At 46.4% G+C, this 24,854-nt stretch overlaps 1 protein-coding gene and 1 long non-coding RNA gene across 2 annotated transcripts in view; one reads left to right on the top strand and one right to left on the bottom strand.

Moving 5' to 3' along the window:
• Positions 1-11,825, top strand: part of LOC309389586 — a 51,638-nt gene extending 39,813 nt beyond the window's left edge. The window contains exon 2 of the long non-coding RNA XR_014174967.1: positions 11,124-11,825. This is a non-coding gene — a long non-coding RNA (uncharacterized lncRNA). The remainder of the gene's footprint in view (positions 1-11,123) is intronic.
• Positions 11,435-24,854, bottom strand: part of KIAA1755 — a 48,797-nt gene continuing 35,377 nt past the window's right edge. The window contains exons 11-14 of the mRNA XM_081948093.1: positions 24,343-24,481; positions 23,157-23,279; positions 18,105-18,296; positions 11,435-13,482 (exon numbers count right to left, since the gene is read on the bottom strand). Coding sequence (XP_081804219.1) covers positions 12,532-13,482; positions 18,105-18,296; positions 23,157-23,279; positions 24,343-24,481 — 1,405 coding nt within the window. The 3' untranslated portion in view covers positions 11,435-12,531. The remainder of the gene's footprint in view (positions 13,483-18,104; positions 18,297-23,156; positions 23,280-24,342; positions 24,482-24,854) is intronic.

Genomic DNA, 24,854 nt, shown 5'->3' with positions numbered 1-24,854 from the left:
TAGTCTCCAGTCCCCTAATCCTCTTTGTTGCTCTTCTCTGCACTCTTTCTAGAGTCCACATCTTTTTTACATCGTGGCGACCAGAACTGAATGCAGTATTCCAAGTGTGGCCTTACCAAAGCATTATAAAGTGGTATTAACACTTCACGTGATCTTGATTCTATCCCTCTGTTGATGCAGCCTAGAACTGTGTTGGTTTTTTTGGCAGCTGTTGCACACTGCTGGCTCCTATTTAAATGGTTGTCCACTAGGACTCCAAGATCCCTTTCACAGTTACTACTACTGAGCAAGGTACCACCTATACTGTACCTGTGCATTCCATTTTTGTTGCCTAAATGTAGAACCTTACTCTTTTCACCATTGAATTTCATTTTATTAGATAGTGCCCAATGTTCAAGTTTGTCAAGATCCTTCTATATCTTAAGCCTATCTTCTGGAGTGTTGGCTATTCCTGCCAGCTTGGTGTCATCGGCAAATTTGATGAGTTCCCCATTTATTCCCTCATCCAAATCATTGATGAAGATGTTGAAGAGTCCTGGGCCTAAAACAGAGCCTTGAGGTACTCCACTGCATACCTCCCTCCATGTAGATGCAGTTCCATTGAGGACTACACGTTGAGTGCGGTTGGTCAGCCAGTTACGAATCCATCTGGTGGTGATGCTGTCTAACCCACATTCTTCTTCTTTATCTAGTATTAGGTTATGGTCTACCTTATCAAATGCCTTACTGAAGTCCAAGTAAACTATATTGACGGCATTCCTCTGGTCCACTAATTTTGTCACATTATCAAAGAATGCAATAAGATTAATCTGGCATGAATAGCTTGACTCCCTCTTCTTTGTGGCAGCCCTTGAGATATTGGAAGACTGCTATCATGTCCCCCTGGTCCTTCTTTCCATCAAACTAGACCTACCCAGTTCCTGCAACTGTTACGTTTTATCCTCCAGTCCCCTGATCCTCTTTGTTGCTCTTCTCTGCACTCTTTCTAGAGTCTCCACATCTTTTTTACATTGTGGAGACCAAAACTGAATGCAGTATTCCAAGTGTGGCCTTACCAAGGCATTATAAAGTGGCATTAACCCTTCACGGGATCTTGCTCATTGTAAAGTGATCATTGTAAAAGATTGCCAGTAGAACATAGAATAACCAAGTTGGAAGGGACCTCGGAGGTCTTCTAGTCCAACCCCCTGCTCGAGCTGGAGACCCCTTACCATTTCAACCAAACGGCTGTCCATTCTTTTCTTTAAAACTCCAGTGTTGAAGCACCCACAGCTTCTGGAGGCAAGCTCTTTCAACGGCTAATTCTTCTGTCAGTGATGAAACCCATTCAAAAAAGCAACACGCAAAATCCATCTTCCAAAACAAATTTCTTTTTATTTAGGTAGGCATCCAATTGGCAAATCCTGTTGTAATTCCGGATCTGACACAAACTGGAATTATACCACATAATATTGTAAGTTAGATGTCTGGGTTCCAAATAGCATCTGAAAGTAAATCAGAGTCTGAGGTAAAAGATTCCCCAAAGTTCCCATTTATGAAGAGAGCCATTTTGGCACATCTGGGAAAACCCGAATCTGAAAGCTTCCCAGTTTTTCCCATCCAGTTGAAAGTTCATGCTCTTTCCCCCACACCGACAAGTCCATCCCAGGGTCCAATCTCCCACTGTCACGCTGGCAGCTTCCACCCATCAAGTTCTAGTCAGGTGCAGAGGTGCAAAGACAAAGGATGACCTTGGCTTTCTAGAAAGAATGTTGTTATGGCTGCATGTCATCTAACTGCCTACAATCCCCCCTCCCATTTCCCCACCATAGAAAATGCATAGTAGAAGAATAGAAAGTGTGGCAGGCCAGAGACCCAAAAGGAAAGATGGCTGCAGGCCTGACACTAGAAACATCCCACAAAAGTCACACTCTCCAATAAACACTCCACCCACATCATCCAGTGTCTTCAAACTCCACCTTTGGTTCTCAGAAGGAGCAGCCTCTGTTCCCATGGGAAAGAAGTTCACCTAGCCAAAACAATCCTCACTATCTACTCACTCCTTCCTCCCCATCTTAAGAATGTAGCAAGCCTGAAAAAAACCCTTTCCATAGTAAAGAGAAAGAAAAAGGAATAAATGGGTAGAATAGAGAGCTAAATAAAATGGCTACACATATGCCAAATTCGGTCTTGACATCTTCTCACTCTTAGGAAATTCCTCCTTAGTTCTAGCAATACTTGACCCCCTCCTCTCTGTGGCAACCTCTCAAATATTGGAAGGTGCTCTCATGTCTCCCCTGGTCCTTCTCTTTGGTTAGAGTAGCCAAGCCCAGTTCCTGCAACTGTTCATCGTAGGCTTTACTCTCCAATCCCCTAATCAATATCAAGACTTCATCAGTACCAATTCTTCATGAGAGGACCGACTCCAAAGATCTCCTCCCCTGAAGATCCAGTCTGGATCCCATTTGTTTCTTGCTTCTCCAGATCTTTACGTATAAGGGTGGCAGCACCCATCCAATGAACTACTTGTCTGAAATGGCCTAGCTAGGGTCTCCTGCTTGGGCAGGGGGTTGGACTAGAAGACCTCCTGGGTCCCTTCCAACACTTCTGTTCTTATTGGAGAGAGGCCGGGTCGGGTTGTGCAAGACCACCTGACCCAAAGCTTCTGAGGGAGAGAACATTGCAGACGATTGACCCCGTAGCTTAGCTTTTCTGCAAGAGGGGATTGCAAAACAGACTGCTTCCAGCTGACTTGAGGGAAGAGGGAAGGGAGCTCATCTCTGATCAAGGCTTTGATCCCCCTTTTGAGAAAAGGAGGGGAGTCCTGGGGGATGCAGAGGAGGGTCAGAGAGGACAGGCTAGCTGAAGAAAGAGGAAGTCCCAGTAGAGGTTCCCCCTTGCAGGAAATGGCTGCTGGCCCAGATTGCAAAGGGTTCCCCTTTTTGAAAGCTCAGCTCAGCCACGGGAAAACATGGTGTGTGTGTGTGAGAGAGAGAGAGGGAGAGAGAGAGAGAGACAGACAGACAGAGAGACAAGACACCAGTTCTTACTAGCTTTTGATCTGTAGCTCTGCTCCTGTTACCTGTGCTCTGTTTCTCCACTTATGTTGGCATCCACACGAAGGTTTGGGAGAAGCCTTTGCAGAACAGGATAATAATAATAATAATTATAATAATAATTTGAATTTATTAGCCGCTCCCTTTCCAAGTAGGACTCGGGGCGGCGTACAATGGAGCATATAAAACATAGAAGATGTATCAAAACACATAAACGTACATACATACAAAACACACATACACGGAGGAGGTAACAAATTACATCATTTAGACAGTTAAAAATCAGCATTAAAATACCCCAATTGTAGGAAACCCAATATGCAGTTAAAAATTTGACATTTAAAAGACAATTTAAAAAACAGTTAGGAGGAATAAGAGAGATTACGATTGAGATTGAGCCAGGCCAGATAATTGAAAGAGGTGGGTCTTCAGCTGTACACGGAAGGAGCGGAGATCGGAAGTAATCCTGATGTCACGGGGGAGGTCATTCCACAGGGCTGGGCCCATCACAGAGAAGGCTCTGCTCCTGGGTGTCGCCCCCCGGCACTGTTTGGCGGACGGCACCCGGAGAAGTCCCTCTCTGTGTGAGCGAATTGGTCGTAGGGATGTGTGGGGCAGGATGCGATCCTGCATGTAACTAGGCCCTGTGCCATGAAGTGCTTTAAAGATCATAATCAAAACCTTGAAACACACTTGGTAGACCACAGGAAGCCAGTGCAGCTCGCGCAGGAGAGGTGTTACAGGGGAGTATCTAGTCCTCCCCATAATCACCCGCGCGGCCGCGTTCTGGACCAACTGTAGTCTCCGAGTGCATCTCAAGGGAAGCCCCATGTAGAGAGCATTGCAGTAATCCAGGCGAGACGTCACTAGCGCATGGGTGACTGTGCGTAGGGCATCCCGGTCCAATAAGGGGCGCAATTGGCGCATCAGGCGGACCTGATGGAACGCCCCCCTTGCCACAGCTGTTACATGGTCATCCATGGACAGCCGGGCATCTAGGAGGACGCCCAAATTGCGCACCTGTTCCATGGGGGCTAGTTGGACGCCCCCGATGGCCAGAGATGGAAGCACCTGGTTGAACCGGGAGGCCGGAAGCCACAGCCACTCCGTCTTGGAAGGGTTGAGTTTTAGTCGGTTGCCATCCATCCAGACCCGTACGGCCTCCAGACACCGGGACATCATTTCGACGGCCTCATTGGGGTGGTTCGGGGTGGAAATGTATAACTGAGTATCATCAGCATACAGATGATATCCCACCCAAAAACCACGGATGATCTCGCCCAGCGGTTTCATATATGTGTTGAACAGGAGAGGCGAGAGCACCGATCCCTGTGGCACTCCACATGTGAGTGGCCTCCGGGTCGAACTCTGCTCCCCTGCCAACACACGTTGCGTCCGATCAGAGAGGTAGGAGCCAAACCACCGTAAAACGGTGCCCCTGACTCCCAGCCCCTCTAGCCGGTGCAACAGGATACCATGGTCGATGGTATCGAACGCCGCCGAGAGATCTAATAGGACCAGGATAGAGGAACAACCCCTATCTCTGGCCCTCCAGAGATCATCAACCAATGCGACCAAGGCCGTCTCCGTGCTGTGCCCGGGTCGGAAGCCGGACTGGCGCGGGTCTAGATAATCATTTTCCTCCAGGTGACGTGGGAACTGCTGTGCCACCACACTCTCTACAACCTTCGCTAAAAAAGGAAGGTTGGAGACTGGACGATAATTGACTAGGTCCGTTGGGTCCAGGGAAGGCTTCTTGAGCAGGGGCCTCACCACCGCCTCTTTCAAGGCGGCCGGTAGAGACCCCTCACCCAACGAGGCGTTCACCAGGCCCAGGAGCCAGTCGCGCGTAACCTCCCAGGATGCCAGTACAAGCCAGGAGGGACACGGGTCCAATAAACATGTGGTGGGTTGCAGACGTCCACGCAACCTGTCCAAATCCTCGATGGCAACCGAGTCAAACTCCTCCCAAAGCGGTCCCTCAAGACTCGCCACGGGCGTCTCTACTGAACCACTGAAAGGGGCCCATCCCATCCGGATTTGAGCGACTTTGTCCTGTAGATATTTCCCAAACTCCTCTGCTCTGCCCTGTAATGGGGCTTCCCGTGGTCTCTCAAACAAGAGGGAGCGGGTCACCCGAAACAGGGCGGCAGGGCGGTTATCTGCAGACGCAATAAGAGCGGCACAATGTTGACGTTTGGCCGCTCTTAATGCCACGAGGTACGTCTTCAAATAGGCTCGTGCCTGTGCTTGGTCAAATTCGGAACGGGAGGATCTCCAACGACTCTCTAGGCGTCTCTTGTGGCGTTTCATCACCCCTAGCTCCTCGGTAAACCAAGGTGCCAGGGTGGTTCGTCGCCGCAGGAGAGGCCGCAAAGGCGCCACCCGGTCTAGGGCCCCGGTAGTCGCACTATTCCATGCGTCTACCAGGTCCTCCACTCGGGGGCGGGTCAGGTCCACAGGAGGTGGCCCAAGTTCCGTCTGGAACCTGTCTGGTTCCATCAGGCGCTTGGGGCGGAACCATCTAATACCTTCCGGTTCCGCCTCCCAGCAGCGGGGGGTAGCTCCAGGGAAGTCAAGCCGGAGAAGTGAGTGATCCGACCATGACAGGGGAATAATGTCTAGATCCCCTATTCCCAGATCACTCATCCACTGGCCAGAGACGAAAACAAGGTCCAGGGTGTGGCCTCCCTCGTGAGTAGGGCCCTGAATTAACTGGGTCAGGTCCATGGCTGTCATGGAAGCCATGAACTCCCGCACCCCCTCAGACGCTTCTCCCATCGACGGCAGATTGAAATCCCCCATCACTAAAAGTTTGGGGGTCTCAACCGCCACCGATGAGATCAGCTCAAGGAGTTCGGGCAGGGCCGCTGAGGTATAGCGAGGAGCCAGGTATACTATCAGCAGGCCCAACTGCCTCCCTGGGCCCCATCTCACGACGAGGGACTCACACCCGGATGTCTGCGGCACGGTGAACTCTCTCGGCTCTAAGTCTTCCCGGATAATCACTGCTACCCCGCCGCCCCTTCCCTGGGCCCGAGGCTGGTGAAATGCTCGATAACCTGGCGGGCACATTTCCACAAGGGGTAGACCTCCCTCGTGGCCCAACCAGGTCTCGGTTATTCCGGCGAGGTCCGGCTCCCCCTCCAAAATTAGATCGTGGATGAGGGGGGCCTTATTGACAACGGACCTCGCATTGCATAACAGCAGTCTCAGGCCTTGGGTCTGTAGATCCTGACCACCTAGTATGCAGGGGTTGGTACAAACGACCGGGAATGACCAAAAACCCCGGTCTCCCAACCGACTACGCGCTCTTAGACTGTCCTCGCACCTGCCCCTCCCCACGACCGTTGGTATTAAGGAGCCCTGCACAGGAATGCTATCTTCCCTCTCCTCCCCCACTCCGCTCCCTCCTCTTTCGACCACACCTAGGTGCCTGGCTCTTCCATCCCTCCTGACCGGTTCCCCCCCCCACCCCTGGAACCCCTTACAATTTTTAAAAAAGAATTTATTAAAAACCCCTCAATGTGCGCTTCCTCCACCTCTCTGGGTTAATAAACCCGTCCTCGAGGTGGGTCCTAGAAAGGGCAGGAGGACATAACTGCGAGAGGGGGGACTCCCGCAATAAAATAAGGTCAGTCCTCGCATACATGACAAATGATAAATAGTAAATACACCGGGCTAAAGATGGATTCTGGGTGCTGAGGTGTTAAATAAGTCTACCCGTAAAAATCATAACAGAACGGCAACCAAGATAACAAAATGAGAGAGAGAGGGATGGGGAAAGAAATAGGTAGAAGTCACATAAGCTTGTGAAGGAAGTTAAAAACCCGCCCCTCTCCTAGAAAAATGAAACATCCTGGGAAATATTGAAAAAGGCAGAATATTATAATTTCCCTGGATCAGAAATGGAGAAACGTATTTTGAGGCAGGAAGAAGACTCACTCTTAATAGCCCCCAACTTTGCCAATGGGCCATTTAAAGGCCTGAGACAGTCTATTCTACATAACAAAGATCTTCCCCCTTCCGCTCCAGGGTGATGGGATTAAGGCATGATGGTATTAGCCCTTTACCCATCTCACCCCACTTGGCACCTGGGAAGAAGCTCAACCAAACCTGGACTCAAAGCACAGCCTGGAGAGTTGCTCCTGCATGGCCCCCTGGGAGTCTGACAACCCATCAGAAGACAAGATCAAAGGCCAGAGAGGGCATAAAACCAGGGACTTTCAGCATCTCTGCTTCTCTTTTCTTCTTCTCCCAACATCTGGAAGCCTCTGATCCCCCTTTTCCATTCAGGATCTGAAGCCACGTGATCCTGTCCACCATCATTCAGTGGGTGAATGCCATTAATTCACCAGAGGTAAATAAAGAAGGGTTTTTCGTCAGGGAGTCTTTTCTTGCTTCTGCTACGGCTGGGTCAGAACGGTGTTGTCTAGCAATCCAGCAAATGTGTAACTCAGGGTAAATATGTTGTGTAAACACAGTTACTAAGTGATCCATCCATTCTTCCTTCCTCTATCTCATGTCTTTCTTCTTTCTTTCTTTCTTTCTTTCTTTCTTTCTTTCTTTCTTTCTTTCTTTCCTTCCTTCCTTTCTTTCTTTTTCTTTCTCTCTGTCTCTTTCTTGGTTTGTTTTCTTGCAGATGTTTCATGACCCAACTAGGTAACACCATTCGAGGTATTATGAAACATCTGCCGGAAAACACCCCAGCTCAGAGACCACCAAGGACCCCTCAACCTCACTCCACTTATGTGTTTCCTCCCCCTGCTCTTTCCCCACTCTGGACCAAAGCCTTGCTCTTCTCTTTCCCCATTCCTCCCCACTTCCCCCCCCCCCCAAGGACCTGAACCACGATTGGAAAAAAGCTGCCCTCAATTTTCCACTCTGCTGACCAGGTCCAAGAACACCTATAGCACTTCCGGGACAAACAGATTGAGCAGAAGCCGTAAGGACTATTTGACTCTGTGAATAGTAACTTCAAAGTAAAGAGTTGGGCGAGAATTAATGAGTCCCCAATGAATTAATTTTTTTAAAAAAACCCTGACTGGGTGGGTGGGATAATCACTTATGGTGGGTGTAAAATTGCTTTGAAGCCCTGATTGCCCATCAGTCACAAAGGCACTTCTAGAGGTGGGGGCTGGAGAAGTGGAGGCCCCTTCCTCAAAACCTCCACTGCCTCCCTTTTGTCAGGGAAGTTGGAAGGAGGCCTTTTATCCATTGTCTTCCCTCTCTCTGCAACCCTGCCCTTGAAGTCTCCATTCAAAGGCCAGTATAATTAATTTTGCTCATCCATCACAGAAACAAAGAGCAGCCGGCCATTAGCATCCATCAAGGTTCCCATTATCTGCACAAACCACAGATCTGCCTGTCTGCAGAAGGGAGATACGGCCCCCACGTTTCTTTTGAGTAGACTTTGGGGAGAGAAACGGTGAGGTCTCCTCAAGTCATTTCTCATATGCTCAAGTCTCCAATACCTGGCCTACCTGGAAGGGAAGGGAAAGAAATGGAGTGAAATGGAATAACAGAGTTGGAAGGGACCCTGTAGGCCATCTAGTCCAACCCCCTCACCTAAGCAGGAGACCCTACTACACCATTTCTGACAGAGGACCGTCCAGTCTCTTCTCGAAAGCCTCCAGTGATGAAGTGTTAAATGAAAAAAAGTTTCCTCTGCGGGTTCGGATTTCCCGGCTGGGAGAATGAATTTAGGATCGAAGCACACGCTGCGTTTGAAAGCAAGTTGACTTTATTATTTCAGGAAAGCAAGACCGGCAGTGATGTGGATCAGCGTTCCTGGGTGAGCTGACCCCGACCTACAGAAAGTGTACATTTCTTATACCATTTTCCTCTTTGAAGCCCTTGTTTTCTTTGTGCTATTGTTTTATCCCTTTTTTGTGTGTGCCTTTGCTAATGGTTCTAATCCCGCCTTGAGTTTTGTTATTCCTCTGCCCTAAAGTGCTTCCCATGGGACAGGGATGAGCCCTTGTGTCTTCTACTGTATTTCCTATTTTTCCATCTTTGCCCCTGAGCTAATCAGTCTTTGTTGTCCCTCTGACCTTTTCCTTCTCTTAAAGGTAGCTTCTTCCTGCACTTCCTAGGTCTTTTGTCTTATTTGTACTCTGCAGCTATTTCTAATTGTCCTGATATCCTGGTAATTATTCTCAGGATGCTTCTTTTAGAATGTATGCTGGCTTTCTAATTCTAGTGACTTCCAGTTTGGCTATGGGCTGTACTGGTCTTCCTGATACGACACTCTCTTGGTGAAGTTCCCTTTCCACAACTTCCGAAGGCAACTTTGGTTGATTGCTCTGTTAGAAAATTTCTCCTTATTTCCAGCTTGAATCTCTCCTTGTTCAGTTTTTTCCTAGTCTGGCCTTTGGGTGTGTAGGAAGTTATCACTCAATTCTCTCCTAGAAAAATGAAATATTGAAAAAGGCAGAATATTATATTTCCCTGGATCAGCAATGGAGAAACATGTTTTTAGGCAGGGAACAGACTCACTCTTAATAGTCCCCCCCCCCCACCTTTGTCAATGGGTCATTAAAAGGCCTGAGCCAGTCTACCTTACATAACAAAGACCTCCCTCTCTTCAGTTCCAGGGTGATGGGATCAAGGCATGACATTTCTTCCAACAGGCGCTTTTGAGTATAGCTTGACCCCCTCCTCTCTGTGGGAGCCCCTCAAATATTGGAAGATGCTCTCATTTCTCCCCTGGTCCTTCTCTTCACTAGACTAGCCAAGCCCAGTTCCTGCAACCGTTCATCATGTGTTTTGGCCTCCAGGTCTGCTTTGATCATCTTAGATAGATTCAGATTAACAGAGTTGGAAGGGATCTTGTAGGCCATCTAGTCCAACCCTCCTCCCAAGCAGGAGACCCTACACCATTTCTGAGAGAGGGCAGTCCAGTCTCTTCTTGAAAGCTTCCAGGGATGAAGCTCCCACAACTTCTGAAGGCAACTTCTCTTCCATGCGCTGATTGGTCTCACTGTCAGAAAATTCCTCCTCATATCCAGGTTGAATCTCTCCCTGGTCAGTTTCCATCCACCTTGTCATACACGTCAATGTTTCTCAACCTTGGTAATTTTAAGAGAGGTGGACTTCAACTCCCAGAATTCCATAGCAAACCCTAGGGCTCAAGATTTAGATGGGTGTCAACAGACTTGAGCACTGGGCCCCATCCAACCAAATGAAATTCAGTGCAGAGAAAAGTAAATGTTTTACACTTAGGCAAGAAAAACTAACTGTACAAGACCAAACTTGGCTAATGCTGGCAGGTGAGCAGCATCTTGGAGTCCTAGTGGGCAATCACTTAAGTATCAGCCAGCCGTGTGCTGCAGCAGCCAAAAAAGCCAAGGGAAGGGAAGAAGGAAGGAATAGCCCTTAGAATTATATGCCACTTTACAGCCCTCTCTAAGCGGTTTAGAGTCAGCCTCTTGCCCCCAACAATCTGGGTCCTCATTTTACTGACCTGGGAAGGACGGAAGGCTGAGACAATCTTGAGCCTGGTGAGATTCCAACTGCCAAAATCCAGGCAGCCGGCAGTCAGCAGAAGTAGCCTGCAGTACTGCACTGTGCCACCATGGTGGAAGGGAGGGAGGAAGGAAAGGAAGGAAGGAGGAGGGAGGGAGGAAGGAAGGAAGGAAGGAAATGGGAAATGCAGGAAGGTGGCAATAGCACTTAGACTTATATTCCGCTTCACAGTGCTTTACAGCCCTCTCTAAGCAGTTTACAGAGCATATTTCCCCCAACAATCTGGGTCCTTGTTTTACAGCCACAGAAGGCTAAGTCAACCTTGAGCCTGGTGAGATTCGAACTGCCAAATTTCAGGCAGCTGGCAGTTGGCAGAAGTAGCCTGCAGTGCTGTACTCTAAGCACTGCGCCACCATAGCAGAAGGAAGGAAGGAAGGAAGGAAGGAAGGAAGGAAGGAAGGAAGGAAGGAAGGAAGGAAGGAAGGAAGGAAGGAAGGAAAGAAGGAAAGCGGGGAGGAGGGAGGGAGGGAGGAAAGGAAGACAGGAAGGAAAGTTCATTCTATGTTCTAAGGGGTGGGGAGAGAGGGAATGATCCCATGACGTGGAGGACCCGATACAGAGGTTTCCTGCCTGAGCAGGGGGTGGACTAGAAGACCTCTGAGTTCCCTTCAAGCCCTATTATTCTATCTTTAGTCTTAAGAGGTCACTTCCCCATTCCTGACCCGAGAACTGAGCACCGCAAGCCAGAAGCGCAACCACAACACTTAAGAACACACAGCACAGACAAGAGAGACTGCCAAACACCACAAGAATAACTGCAGACAAACACATCTGTGAACCAAGTAGAAATGTTGTTTTTTTCTTTTTTGGTTAAAAAAAACACAATATAAAAAGAATGAGATTATAAACACGTGTTCTTTTCTCATAGCAATTTCCACATCTCCCCATCCCCCCCCAAAAAACCCCTTTGCATTTCATTCTGTGTTTCTCCGAAGAGTGCAAGGGCTACCAAATTGGTAAGACGCCCCCACTTTGTTTCTGTGCTTCACCCCTGTGAGGTAGGCCAGTCGGAACGTGACCATAAGACCCCTGGTGAGTTTCAGAGCGGTGCATTTTTTCCTCCAGATTCTAGTCGTATTTCCGTAGGGACCTTCAGGAGCTTATTTTAAACCACTCGGGGAAACGTCTGCAGAGATTCTCCATCACCCAGGTCAAGGTTGTCCCAAAAGACAGCTGAGCCTTCTGGGGTTTTCCTTGGAGGCGTTTCGCTTCTCAAGAATGAAGAATCTTCTTGGATGAGAAGCAAAACCAATGCAACCTTTTTTTAAAATGTTAAGAAACTTTGGACTCAAGTCTGCAAGAGTGAACAGTGACCCAGCCTCAGTGTAAGAGGAGGAGGAGAAGGTAGGAAGATGAAGGAAGGAGAAGGGAGGAAGACGGAAACAGGAGGAGGAGGAGGAGGAGGAGGAGGAGGAGGAGGAGGAGGAGGAGGAGGAGGAGGAGGAGGAGGAGGAGAAGGAAGTAGTAGTAGTAGTAGTAGTAGTAGTAGTAGTAGTAGTAATCATGTCTATGGGCCAGGTAGGAGGAGGAGGATTGTGGGGTCCTTGGTGCTCTGAGCTTGGTTGTTTCTTTGCTGCTGTTTCATGACCCAACTAAGGAACATCATCAGGGCTAGAAAGGAGTTAGGTTTGCAGAGGGGGAGGAGGGAAGGCAGCGAAGGCAGGAGGGAAGGGGGGGAGGAGGAGGACAGCAACAACGACTGTGGGGTCCTTGATCTTCTCTGAGCTGGGTTGTTTTCTTTGCAGACATTTCATTACCTGACAAGGTACCATCGTCAGTGCTAGATGGGAGTGAGTTTTGCTCTCTTTGTACAGACTAGTGGCTTGCCCTGTCTGAGTGAAGGAAGAGGATTGGGCTTTGGGAGAAAATCCCGCTGGGATACTGGAGCACCCAAACCACCCAGGAATGTTTGCAGCACCAGATCGGTCGGCTAGAAGAAGACCTAGAGATAGCCCAGAGGTCCAGCCCCTCAAGTCTCTGGTTTGATCGGACTTGAGCTGCTGCTTGGACTGTGGTTCTCCAAGTAGAGGACCCCCAGGCCCTTCTCCTGTGCCCCCCCTCCTCGGAGGCCCTGCAATTCCACGGACCACGTGCTGCTGGAGTCCACGGCATCTTCGGATGAGTTCTGAGAATCGGCGTCTTCTGAAGAAAAACTCCCGTGCCTGGAGAGCTGGAAGTACTGGGCTCTCTCTCGCTTCTGGGGGCGCGGTGGACCTCTCACCAGCAGAGGGGCACAGGAGTGGCCGATGGGGGGCAGAGTCTCCCCAGTTCCTGGCTTTGGCTCTGCTTTGGGAGAAGAGGAGGAAGAAGGACACAATGGAGAAGAATGCCAGGAGGTCCTCTGAGGTCTTCCGGAGGGCTCCTCGCCCAGATGATGGTGGTCAAGCACACCAAATTCCAAGATTGCACCTGGAGAAGTTTCCTTGTTGCCTCTTACATCCATGTCTGAGCTGATGCACAAGGACTCCTTTTGAGAGGAAGGGTCAACACCATCAATTCTGTCCACGGTTTCTTTAGAGAACGGCTCCAGATTCTTGGTGGTCTCCAACGTCTCATCAACATTGAGGACATCAGCTGGGATTGACGAAGATGAGTTAGGAGCAGAAGGGCCTCGCTCCTCCCCACAGTCTCCCGCGGGGAATCCCTTGGCCTCCTCCTTGAAGCTGATCAGGAGGTCCTCCAGAATCTGCTTGGCTTCTTGGCTCCGTTCCAAGGCGTCACTCCAGATCAAGCGACCCTTCTCGCTGTGCATGCTGGATGCTTGGAGCTTCATCTGCTGGAACTTCTCCTCTGAAAAGTCCTCGGACATTCGCCGGAGGGCATCTTTGGTGTCTTGCTGGACCTCCGTCATGGTGGGCTCCTTCTGCCTGGCCTCCCACTGGGCCAGATGTTGCTGGCAGTCCAGGTGAAACGCCGTGACCTTGAAAAAGACAAGAGGTCAACATTTGTTACTGGCTCCATCAAAGCTTTTTCCAAGCTATGTCAACAATAGGTGTGTTTTTCTTGACAGTTGAGGAGGAGAGGTTTCTTTTTCTTTTTTTCCCCAATTTTTATTTACAAACATACAAAATAGACACACAGAGAGAACTTAGACGCAACTACATTTACACAGCACATTGGAACTTCCTGTTCCTTCTTTTTTTTAAAAAAAAAACAATTCTTATTTGTTTTTGAACAAGGACAAACAAACATAAAAATAAAAATAAAAAACCCATCTTCCATTACAAATTGTAGAAAGTGTGTCAGTTGGTTGCAGTATTTCCATGCATTTCTTCCATAGTCACCACCTGCTTTTCATATAAAATCGCATATTTTAAATTCACCTATATTCATGTATATCACAATTATTATATTTCAACCTTGATTTGACTATAATTGTTTTTACATCCTTTTATATATAATATTCAAAATCTAGAATAAGATTATATGATAACATTCCATTAAATCATCATAAGATCATCCAATCACAATACATCTTTATAACATATTCTAGATAAAGCTTTTAAACCTCCTCTCATAATCTCCATGTGTTATTTATGTAAAATTTCATATTAGCAAACTAATATATCTATATGTATTGTTATCATTATTAATCATTATTTAACTATAGCTATTGTCACTTCATTTTATACATACTACTAGTAAACTAAATTTAGCTTAATTTTTTATTATACATTTTCATTGCATCAACCTGTATCTTTTCAGTAATAGTAGAGTCTTATATCTCTTGCCATTTGTAGCATTAATGTTCTAGTTACTTTCTTAATAAATCTTGTATAAACTTCTCTTGGCAACATGTTATTCCTTTCGTATCTCATAAAAGCTTGAAACCCAACATCTGCTCTTTCCATCAGCTTATCTTTGGTTATCGCTAGTGCTTCTATCAAGATTTCTCTCCTTATCTCCGTCAATTTTCCCCTCTTTTCTTCTTCTGTGCTTTGAAGTCTGGGGTAGAGTTCCAATCCATCCATCTCTCCTTTCCATATTCCACTCTTGCCATTACCAACCACGCTCACTTTGTTGTCAGTATCCACAGTTTTCTTATCTCTTTGCTCATTTTTTTCTTCCATCTTTTGAACTCTGTCCTCCACTTTCTTCATTTGGTAAACATCCTCAGTTTCTCCATCAGATTTTTCTGTTTTGCATTCCATATTCTCCAATCTCTTTTCAATTCTCTCTGTCACAACTAATAGATTTTGAACTTCAAACATAATCATTTGCAATGTTACAGTTTCTTTTTCCTGCTGAGCCATTCGTTCAATTTTGCAGACACTGCCACTATAGGGGTTCAAGGCAATTTTAATAAACTTCAAACAGGTTCATTTATCATCTTTCAAGTCAAAATGTTGTCTTCCCTCCAATAGCTAATGATAGAACTTCCAAAAGGCACCTGTATAAACAACTTATTTATTTTTCAGGATTTATAGACCGCCCCCTCTCCCCGAAGGGACTCGGGGCAGCTGAAGGGACTCGGGGCGCCCCCTCTCCCTGAAGGGACTCGGGGTGGCCGAAGGGACTTGTGCTCTTTCTACTATCACTGTCAGTAAACAAACTGAAAGAACCTTGAATCTCAAGTGATCAGAGAGAAAGAAAGAAAAAACAATGTATCCAGCCTCCAGCCTCTAAGAGGCAGTGTAACTGTTTTTCCTCCTGTTGTTACAACCCTCTTTATAATCCTTCTTATTATCTTCTTTATATTCCAAGCTTAAGAAAGAAAAAAAAAACCTTAAATGGAGATCAAAAACAATCAAATCAATCAAATCAAGCATTATAAAAAAAGGAGAATTTTAATCCATAGGTATAAGCAAAAGTGAAAAAAGAAGAAGAAAGAATTAATCCATTCAGTTTAAAAAATAGGGAGCCCCTGCAAAAGTTCCATCCGTGAAAAAAAAAATAGAAACTGGATAACACACTAAGTTCAATCTCGCCACCTACAGTCTTTTGTCTTCAATCTTAACTTAACTTAATTTTTTTTCTTGGGTAGTCTCTTCCTCTAATAATAAAATTTCCTCACCAATTCGACACACTTTCTCTTTCCGTTTTCTTCCTGTACCACAGCTGTTCCAACTTCAGCAGCTTCATTAGCTGCGTTTCTGTCGCCAGAAAAAAAGGGTTATTCCTGGATCTTTCAGGGACTTTGCGATGTCCTTGAGATCAGCAGGGGGTGCCCTTCTCAATCACCATCTCTGCGGGACGGTTTAGGTCCAAATGGACCATCCAGCGGCAGAAATTCGTCTGCGATCTCGGAGCACCAAGATCGCACGTCGTGCCGTCACAACGTCAGCTCTCCTTCCTGTTCCTTCTAATAGCAGTTTCAAATCGGTACAAATCTCCTTATGTTATTTCCCCTTCGAATATATTTCATTTGAGTTTCACCATTTTAACCCTCTTATTTTACTCATCTATCTGATATATTGGGTGATTACCTCTAATAGGTTTATATATTAACTCTCCTTATCTTCCATTTTTGGGCTTTATTGGCTTCTTTCATTGATCCTCGTTTCTTTCCTCCATCCATCTATACCATTTTTCCCATATCTGATAATATTCTGTTTCTTCTTTTCCCTGGATTTCTTTTGTTAATTTGTCCATTTCGGCACAGTCCATAACCTTCCTTATTATTTCCTCTTCACTTGAAATTAATTAGTTTTTCCATTTCTGGGCAAAGGCAATTCTTCGATCTGACCTAAGCGTAGTACATAAAATTATCCGCTACAATGTCCTGCCTGTCAATGAATATTTCAGCTTCAACCACAACAACACACGAGCTCCCAATAGATACAAACTCAAGGTAAACTGCTCCAAACGTGATTGCAGAAAATGCGACTTCAATAACAGTTCTCAGTGCCTGGAATGCACCACCTGACTCTGTGGTTTCAATACAATACAATAGCAGAGTTGGAAGGGGCCTTGGAGGTCTTCTAGTCCAATCCCCTCCCTAGGCAGGAAACCCTATACAGTTTCAGACAAATAGCTATCCAACATCTTCTTAAAGGCTTCCAGTGTTGCGGCATTCACAACTTCTGGAGGCAACTTCTGTTCCACTGATTAATTGTTCTGTCAGGAAGTTTATCCTCAGTTCTAAGTTGCTTCTCTCCTTGATTAGTTTCCACCCATTGCTTCTTGTTCTACCCTCAGATGCTTTGGAGAATAGTTTGACTCCCTCTTCTTTGTGGCAGTCCCTGAGATATTGGAATAATGCTATCATGTCTCCCCTAGTCCTTCTTTCTATTAAGCTAAACATACCCAGTTCCTGCAACCGTTCTTCATATGTTTTAGTCTCCAGTCCCCTAATCATCTTTGTTGCTCTTCTCTGCACTCTTTCCAGAGTCTCCACATCTTTTCTACATCGTGGCGACCAGAACTGAATGCAGGATTCCAAGTGTGGCCTTACCTTATAAGTGGTATTAACACTTTCTTCCCAAACCCCCAAAACTTTAACCTTAGACTGTCTACTGTCTAAAAAATTAAAAAATACTTTATACACACAAAAAAGGCTGTCTACTGTCAACCTCACCCCATTCCTCAGAGGTCTGTAAGGGGCCTGGATAAACGCACCAGCCTGCCTACCGTCCCTGTCCTAATATTCCCTTGTATTCATATCCATTTCATGGATTCATAATCATGCCTATACTTATCTCTGTTATCTAATCCATGCTTGACGAAATAATAAATAAATAAATAAATAAATAAATAAATAAATAAATAAATAAATAAATAAATAAATAAATAAATAAATAAATTTTCAGTCAACCAGGTCATGGTTGTCCCAAAAGTGCTTTTTCAAGAGGCAGCTAAAGAAGCTTCTTAGGTGAGAAGTGAAACGTCTTCAAAGAAAAGCAAAAACAAGAAAATCCAGTTGCCTCCTGAAAAAAAGCCCCTTTGGGAGAACCAGGACCTGGAGGACGGAGAATCTCTACAGACCTTTAGCTGTACAATTTGGGATGAAGACCCTTTGAAGGGTGTGGGAGAAAGAACGGATTCCCAGAGGGAAAAATCACAGACTACAGGAACCATTTGCACCACTCAGGTGACTCTGAGGACACAGGTAGAGCTACAAGTGGCCTCAATGGCCCTCTAAAAGGATGCAAATGACCTGCTATCTGCAAGGAGTATAAATCCTTCCGTTCCCCACCATCCAGTCAGAGCAGAAGAAGCTCCTTGGATGAGAAGCAAAACGTTTTCAAAGAAAAACCGAAATGTCCACTTGCCTCTTGAAAAAGCACCTTTGGGACTCCCCACAACTTCTGGAGGCAAGTTGTTCCACTGATTTAATTGTTCTCACTGTCATGAAATTTCTCCTAAGTTCTAGGTTGCTTGTCTCTTTGATTAGTTTCCACCCATTGCTTCTTGTCCTGCCCTCAGGCGCTTTGGAGAATAGCTTGACTTCCTCATCTCTGTAGCAGCCCCTCAAGTCCTGGAAGAAGCTATTGTGTCTCCCTTGAGCCTTCCCTTTGTTGGCTAGACATGTCTAGTTGTTGTAGCCCTTCATAACTATTCTTGACTGTTCTTCCACTTTATGGAGGCCACTTCTGAGCTCACCTTGTCACAGAATCTGTAGAGGTCCAGGAAAGTCTCCAGCTCTGCTCCTTTCATCTCCATGTCCATGTAGAACATGGTCAGCTTAGCTTGGAAAGCTCCCTTGGTTGCCTCAAAGGTGGCCATCTCAGGAAATTTGAACCCATGGATCTTGACGGCTTCCTTGGATAAAGACAGGCCTCGGTTGTAGTGAACCTGTGGCAGAAAGAAGGCAACTCACGGTTAGCCACCTACAACAAAGATGATTAGGGGGCTGGAAACCAAAACAGAGGAAAAATGGTTGCAGGAACTGGGCATGTCTAGTCTAATGAAGAGAAGGACTATGGGAGACAAGATAGCAGTCTTCCAACATTTGAGGGGCTGCCACAGAGAGGAGGGGGTCAAGCTATATTCCTATATTATAGCACTTGTAGGCAGGAAAAGGTGCAACAGATGGAAACCAATCAAGGAGAGAAGCAACCTAGAAATAAGGAGAAATCTTCTGACAGTTAGAGCAATCAACCCATGGAAGAGAAGTTGCGTTCAGAAGTTGTGGGAGCTTCATCACTGGAAGCTTTCAAGAAGAGACTGGACCGTCCTCTGTCAGAAATGGTGTGGGGGTTGGACCAGATGACCTACAAGGTCTGCTAATCTGAATCTATCTAAGATGATCAAAGCAGGCCCAAAGGCCAAAACACACGATGAACAGTTGCAGGAAGTAGACATGGCTAGTCTAGTGAGGAGAAGGACCAGGGGAGACAGGAGAGCAGCCTTCCAATACTTAAAGGGCTGCCCCAGAGAGGAGGGGGCCAAGGTATTCTCCAAGGCATCTGAAGGCCAGACAAGGTATAATAGTGGATGGAAACTGACCAAGGAGAGATTCAACCTGGAAATAAGGAGAAAATTTCCGACAGTGAGAATAATCAACCCATGGAACAGAAGTTGCCATTGGAAGTTGTGGGGGCTTCATCACTGGAGACTTCCAAGAAGAGACTGGACTGGCATCTGTCCGAAATGCTGTAGGGTCTCCTGCTTGGGCAGGGGGTTGGACTAGATGACCTACAAGGTCCCTTCCAACTCTGTTGATCTATCTATATAAACAAAGTTCTCCTTGTTGACCTTGGGGTTGGCCTAGGAGACCTCCAAGCTCCCTTTCTGATAACTTTGTTTTATTATACCCAGTGACCAAAAAGATCTGTGACTCATGAATGAAACGCCCATATCCAGAGGACCCCCGTGAGGTCCTTGCAAGGGGAGCATTGATTGTAATTGATGCTAGAGGTTGTTCCCAGGATCTCATGGAGAAACAATGTGATTGGTTCAATGTTCAACCAGACTCTCCTAAATTAAGAAGTCTGACAGAAGAGAATATTAACAGAATAACAGAGTTGGAAGGGACCTTGTAGGTCATCTGGTCCAACCCCCACACCATTTCTGACAGATGGCAGTCCAGTCTCTTCTTGAAAGTTTCCAGGGATGAAGCTCCCACAGCCTCCGAAGGCAACTTCTGTTCCATGGGTTGATTGCTCTCACTGTCAGAAAATTCCTCCTTATTTCCAGGTTGAATCTCTCCTTGGTCAGTTCCCATCCATTCTTCCTTCTCTGGCCTTCAGGGGCTTTGGAGGATAGCTTGACCCCCTCCTCTCTGGGGCAGCCCCTCAAATAATGGAAGATGCTCTCATGTCTCCCCTGGTCCTTCTCTTCCCTAGACCAGCCATGCCCAGTTATTTGTAGCTCAGGGTTGGACTGTGGGGTCCTTGATGCCCTCTGAGCTTGGGGAGTTTTCTTGCAGATGTTTCTGACTTTTCTTGGTGATTCGGATTGTGAATTGGGGGAGTTGGAAGAAACTATTAAACCTTGTTCCTACACCTGGGCATTGCTGGATGCACAATTTGAACCTCATGTGAATTCCAAACTTGGAGAAACACAACTCCAGCAACCAGGACATTTCCAGGTGCCGACTGTGGAGAGGACTGTGAATTATTAGAATCAGGAACAGGAAGTCCTCGACTTACAACCGTTCATTTAGTGACTGTTCAAAGTTACAACGGCACCAGAAAAAATGACTTATGGCCATTTTTCACCCTTACAACTTTTGCAGCATCCCCAGGGACACGAGGTCGACATACAAATGCTTGGCAACCGGTTCATATTTACAACGGGCTCAGGTGATCCTCTTGCAAGGATCTCTCTGACAAGCGAACTCCATGGGGAAGCCAGATTCGCTTAATGACAATGTTACTCATTGATTCGCTTAACCCATGTGGCAAGAAAAGTCATAAAACGGGGCAAAACTCCCTTTTTGACTCACTATTTATTTATCACTTATATCTTTTATGTACCCTGAGAGCATCTGCACCAAAGACAAATTCCTTGTGTGTCCAATCACACTTGGCCAATAAAGAATCAATCAATCAATCAATCAATCAATCAATCAATCAATCAATTCTTTCTTTCTACCTATCTATGTATCCATCCATCCATCCACCCACCCACCCACCCATCCTCTGTCTGTCTTGCCTATTTGTCTGTCTCTGTCTCTCTCTGTCTGTCTGTCTATCTATTCATCCATCCACCCACCCACCCATCCTCTGTCTGTCTATCTATCTTGCCTGTCTGTCTGTCTCTGTCTATCCATCCATCCATCCACCCATCCACCCTCCATCCGTCTGTCCATCCATCCATCCTCCATCTGTCCGTTCATCCATCCATCCATCTGTCTGTTCATCCATCCATCCATCTGTCTGTCAATCCATCCATCCATCCATCCATCCATCCATCCATCCATCCATCTACTGTATCTATCTATCTTTTTTCTCAAACGTCTCACTTAGCAACATAAATTCTGGGCTCCATTGCAGTCGTAACTCGAGGACTACCTGTAGAGAGGCTGAACTTAGGCAAATTAAAGATTTTTAGGTGTGTCAGGCAGATCTGACTTGGAACGAATCGACCTGACAGGCAGGATTGAGATCAGGGAAGGAACAGAGTCGGTGCCCAGTGAGTTCTGGGCAAGAGAACTGAAGCCCTGCAGGGAGAGATAAGAGACTTTGCAGGACAGACCCTTCCTTCGAAGGAGGGGAAAAAATAATCCCCCAAATTAAAAAGTGACTTTTTCAGAATATGCTATCACGTCAGCCAAAGAAAAGTGGGAAATTAAAGCCTTGGGCGAGATGGTTTGGAAAAACTCGCTACGGAAACGAAAACAGAGACTGAAAAGTCCAGGTGAAAGAAATGAAGTTTAGATCCAGGTAGTCCTTGACTTACACCCACAATTGGGACCACAATTTCCCTGGCAAGGAAGCTGGTTGTTAAATGAGTGGCACCCCATTTCATGACCTTTCTTGACGTAGTGGTTAAGCGAACGGCTGCCGTTATTAAGCAAATCACTTGTTAAGTGAATCTGGCTTCCCCATTGACTTCGCTCTCCGAAGGCCGCAAAAGTGAATCATGTGACTCTGGGAATCTGGGTGGCGTCAACAGAGGGACGGAATCAAGATCCCGTGAAGGGTTAATATCACTTTGGTAATAATGCCACACTTGGAATACGGCATTCAGTTTTGGTCACCACGATGTAGAAAAGATGCGGAGACTCTAGAAAGAGTGCAGAAAAGAGCAACAAAGAGGATGAGGGGACTGGAGACTAAAATATATGAAGAACGGCTGCAGGAACTGGGTATGTTTAGCTTAAGAGAAAGAAGGACTAGGGGAGACATGATAGCATTGTTCCAATATCTCAGGGGTTGCCACAAAGAAGAGGGAGTCAAACTATTCTCCAAGGCAACTGAGGGTAGAAGAAGAAGCAATGGGTGGAAACTAATCAAGGAGAGAAGCAACTTAGAACTGAGGAGAAACTTCCTGACAGTGAGAACAATTAATCCGTGGAACAGCTTGCCCCCAGAAGTTGTGAATGCCCCAACACTGGAAGTCTTTAAGAAGATGTTGGATAGCCATCTGTCTGAAATGGTATAGGGTCTCCTGCCTAGGCAGGGGGTTGGACTAGAAGACCTCCAAGGTCCCGCCAGCTCTATGATACTATGATTCTAAGCAAATATAGGACACTATTCTCCAGCAACGTCACTTAAATTTCCTGAAAAATCTTTTTAAACTTGAAATACAGGGAAGAGTTCTCCCCAAAGTGCTTTTTTTTTTTTCAAGAGGCAACTGGACTTTCGGATTTTTCTTTGAAGACGTTTCGCTTCTCATCCAAGAAGCTTCTTCAGCTCGAAAAGCACCTTTGGGACAACTGTGACCTCGATGACTGAGGATCTCCACAGGAAGGGAAGACTTAAACCGCCTGTCAGGGTTCCAAGCCACACACCCCACAGAATCAAAACTCCAAGGCAGGCACGCTCCTCAAAGCCCAGATTTATTAGGCCTGCCATATTGGCACATCTGGGGGAAACCCGACTCAAGCACCACTCAGATCCCCCCCCAGTTAAAAGTAAACTTTTCTTTCCCCTACCGATGCAATCCATCATATGGTCCAATCAGATCACAGTCCAAGGGTCAGCTGGTCTTAGATCCCACCTTCTCTCACCTGCTGGGAAAGTCCTTGGTTCCCAGAGGAAAGAATTTCATTTCAGCTACAAACCCCCAGCTACCTCTACTTCCCCCCTCCTGTTCCCACAGCTCAGCTCTGCTGGGGCAGCCCTGAAGGGGGCGGGAGCACATTCCACCCATACCTTCGGCTAGAGTCTGATCTCAGATTACTGCAGCAGGCTTGGGAGGGGTGCACCTCATTGGGGAATGTGATTTATGACACAGACTGAGGGGAGGGAAGGAACAGGGGCAAAATTCAGCTATAATTCAAATGAGGCTTAGATCTGACTGCAATACGCTATTGATGAAATGGTGCTCCTAATAAATGACTGGGTTTCTTTTGAAACTTGGCTCGAGGCTCATGAATCAATTAGGGCATTTTTAGGAAACCTGACGCCAGGACTGACACTGCCTTTACTCACCTGTGAAGGGTTGCAGTTACAACAATGGAAAAGTTAGAATATACGCCTTGGATTTTCAGCCATGTAGGATTTGACCGGCCCTGCCTTCCTTCCTTTCTCCATCCTAACTTACCGTGGCTTCTTTGAAAAAGTCCTTAAACCGCTGGTAGGACTCTTCAGTCTTCTCCAGGCTTCCCTCTGCCAATCCCACCGCGCTCAGCTCTGGTTCTCCTTCTTCATCAATCCACAAACTGACCTGCAGGAAGAAGCAACGGGATTACAGGGAAGTTGCGACGGTCATAAGTGTGGAAAACAATAATGTACCAGTATGTCACTTTTTTTCAGTGCTGTGGTGACTTTGAAGGGTCACAACATGAGCTGTTGTTAAATTGAGGACTACCCTTATGGATGGAGGAAGATCTCATGTTAGAGAGAGAAAATGATGTCAACCTGGAGCAATCGTGGAAAAATGTCATTTAGTTTTTAATCTTATTTATTTTGCATATTTTTTTTTTTGCATGTGCCATATTTCTATATAGTCTATTTTATTTGCTGGCCTTGAAGGTTATCTCTCTATAATTTGTCAGTGGTTCTGACATATAGAATAGGTACAGATTAACAGAGTTGGAAGGGACCTTGTAGGTCATCTAGTCCAACCCCCCCTGCCCAAGCAGGAGACTCTACACCATTTCTGACAGATGGTATTCCAGTCTCTTCTTGAAAGCCTCCAGTGATGAAGCTCCTACAACTTCTGAAGGGAACTTCTGTTCCATTGATTGATGGTTCTCACTGTCAGAAAATTCCTCCTTATTTCTAGCTTGAATCTCTCCTTGTTCAGTTTCCATCCATTCTTCCTTGTCTGGCCTTCGGGTGCCTTAGAAAACACCATGACCCCATTCCTCTCTGTGGCAGCCCCTCCAATATTGGAAGACTGCTATCGTGTCTCCCCTAGTCCTTCTTTTCATTAAACTAGCCATGCCCAGTTCCTGCGACCCTTCATCGTATGTTTTAGCCTCCAGTCCCTAATAATCTTGGTTGCTCTTCTCTGTACTCTTTCTAGAGTCTCCACATCTTTTGTTATAGTGTGGTGACCAGAACTGGATGCAGGATTCTAGGTGTGGCCTTACTAAGGCTCTGTAGAGTGGTATTAGTACCTCTCCTGATCTTGATTGTATCCCTCTGTCAATGCAGCTTAGGATTGCGTTGGCTTTTTTGGCTGCCGCCACATAAGCAAAGAAAGGATGAAAAGGATGGAAGGATGAACACGCAACGGGGCATAACTAGCATTGGACCCAGTTCAGCTGCAGAGCTTCCCTTACCTGGTGAAATTCCTCCTCAAGTTCCCGGATCTTCTTGAGGAACTCCAAGTGCTCCAAGCAACCGTTGGATTTGGTCACCAGCGTGTGGACGTCCTCTTCCACCAGGTTGTAAACGGCCAGGGCGCTCTCAAAACTGCGCCTAACAAACACACAAACAAGGCATATTTCTGGGTGACTCCTGATCTTGTGGACATTTTTGCTTTTGAAGGGATGTCGGCAACATTTTCCATTTTCTCTACGACTTTGATGAAGGTTTGTCCACTGAGAGCTCTTGAAGCATCAAAAAAATCAGGCTGACAGGAAGCTTGCTAACTAATGCCATTCCTGCCCATCTTCTGCCCAATGGACGATGGGATATTGATTTGCAGTGTTGTGGACTAGTTAAGGAAGAAGATTGGTACGGGTAATCCTCGACTTACGGCTGCCGCTGAGCCAAAACTGGCCACTCAAGGTCCCTCGAGTGAAATGAAGAAGGCCAGGAGCCTCCCTAGGGACTATTAAGAGTGTGGATT

This window comes from Natrix helvetica (assembly GCF_964273705.1).
Source record: "Natrix helvetica genome assembly, chromosome: 3".
NCBI classification, from domain to species: Eukaryota; Metazoa; Chordata; class Lepidosauria; order Squamata; family Natricidae; genus Natrix; species Natrix helvetica.
This window is presented reverse-complemented; position numbering and strand designations above follow the sequence as displayed.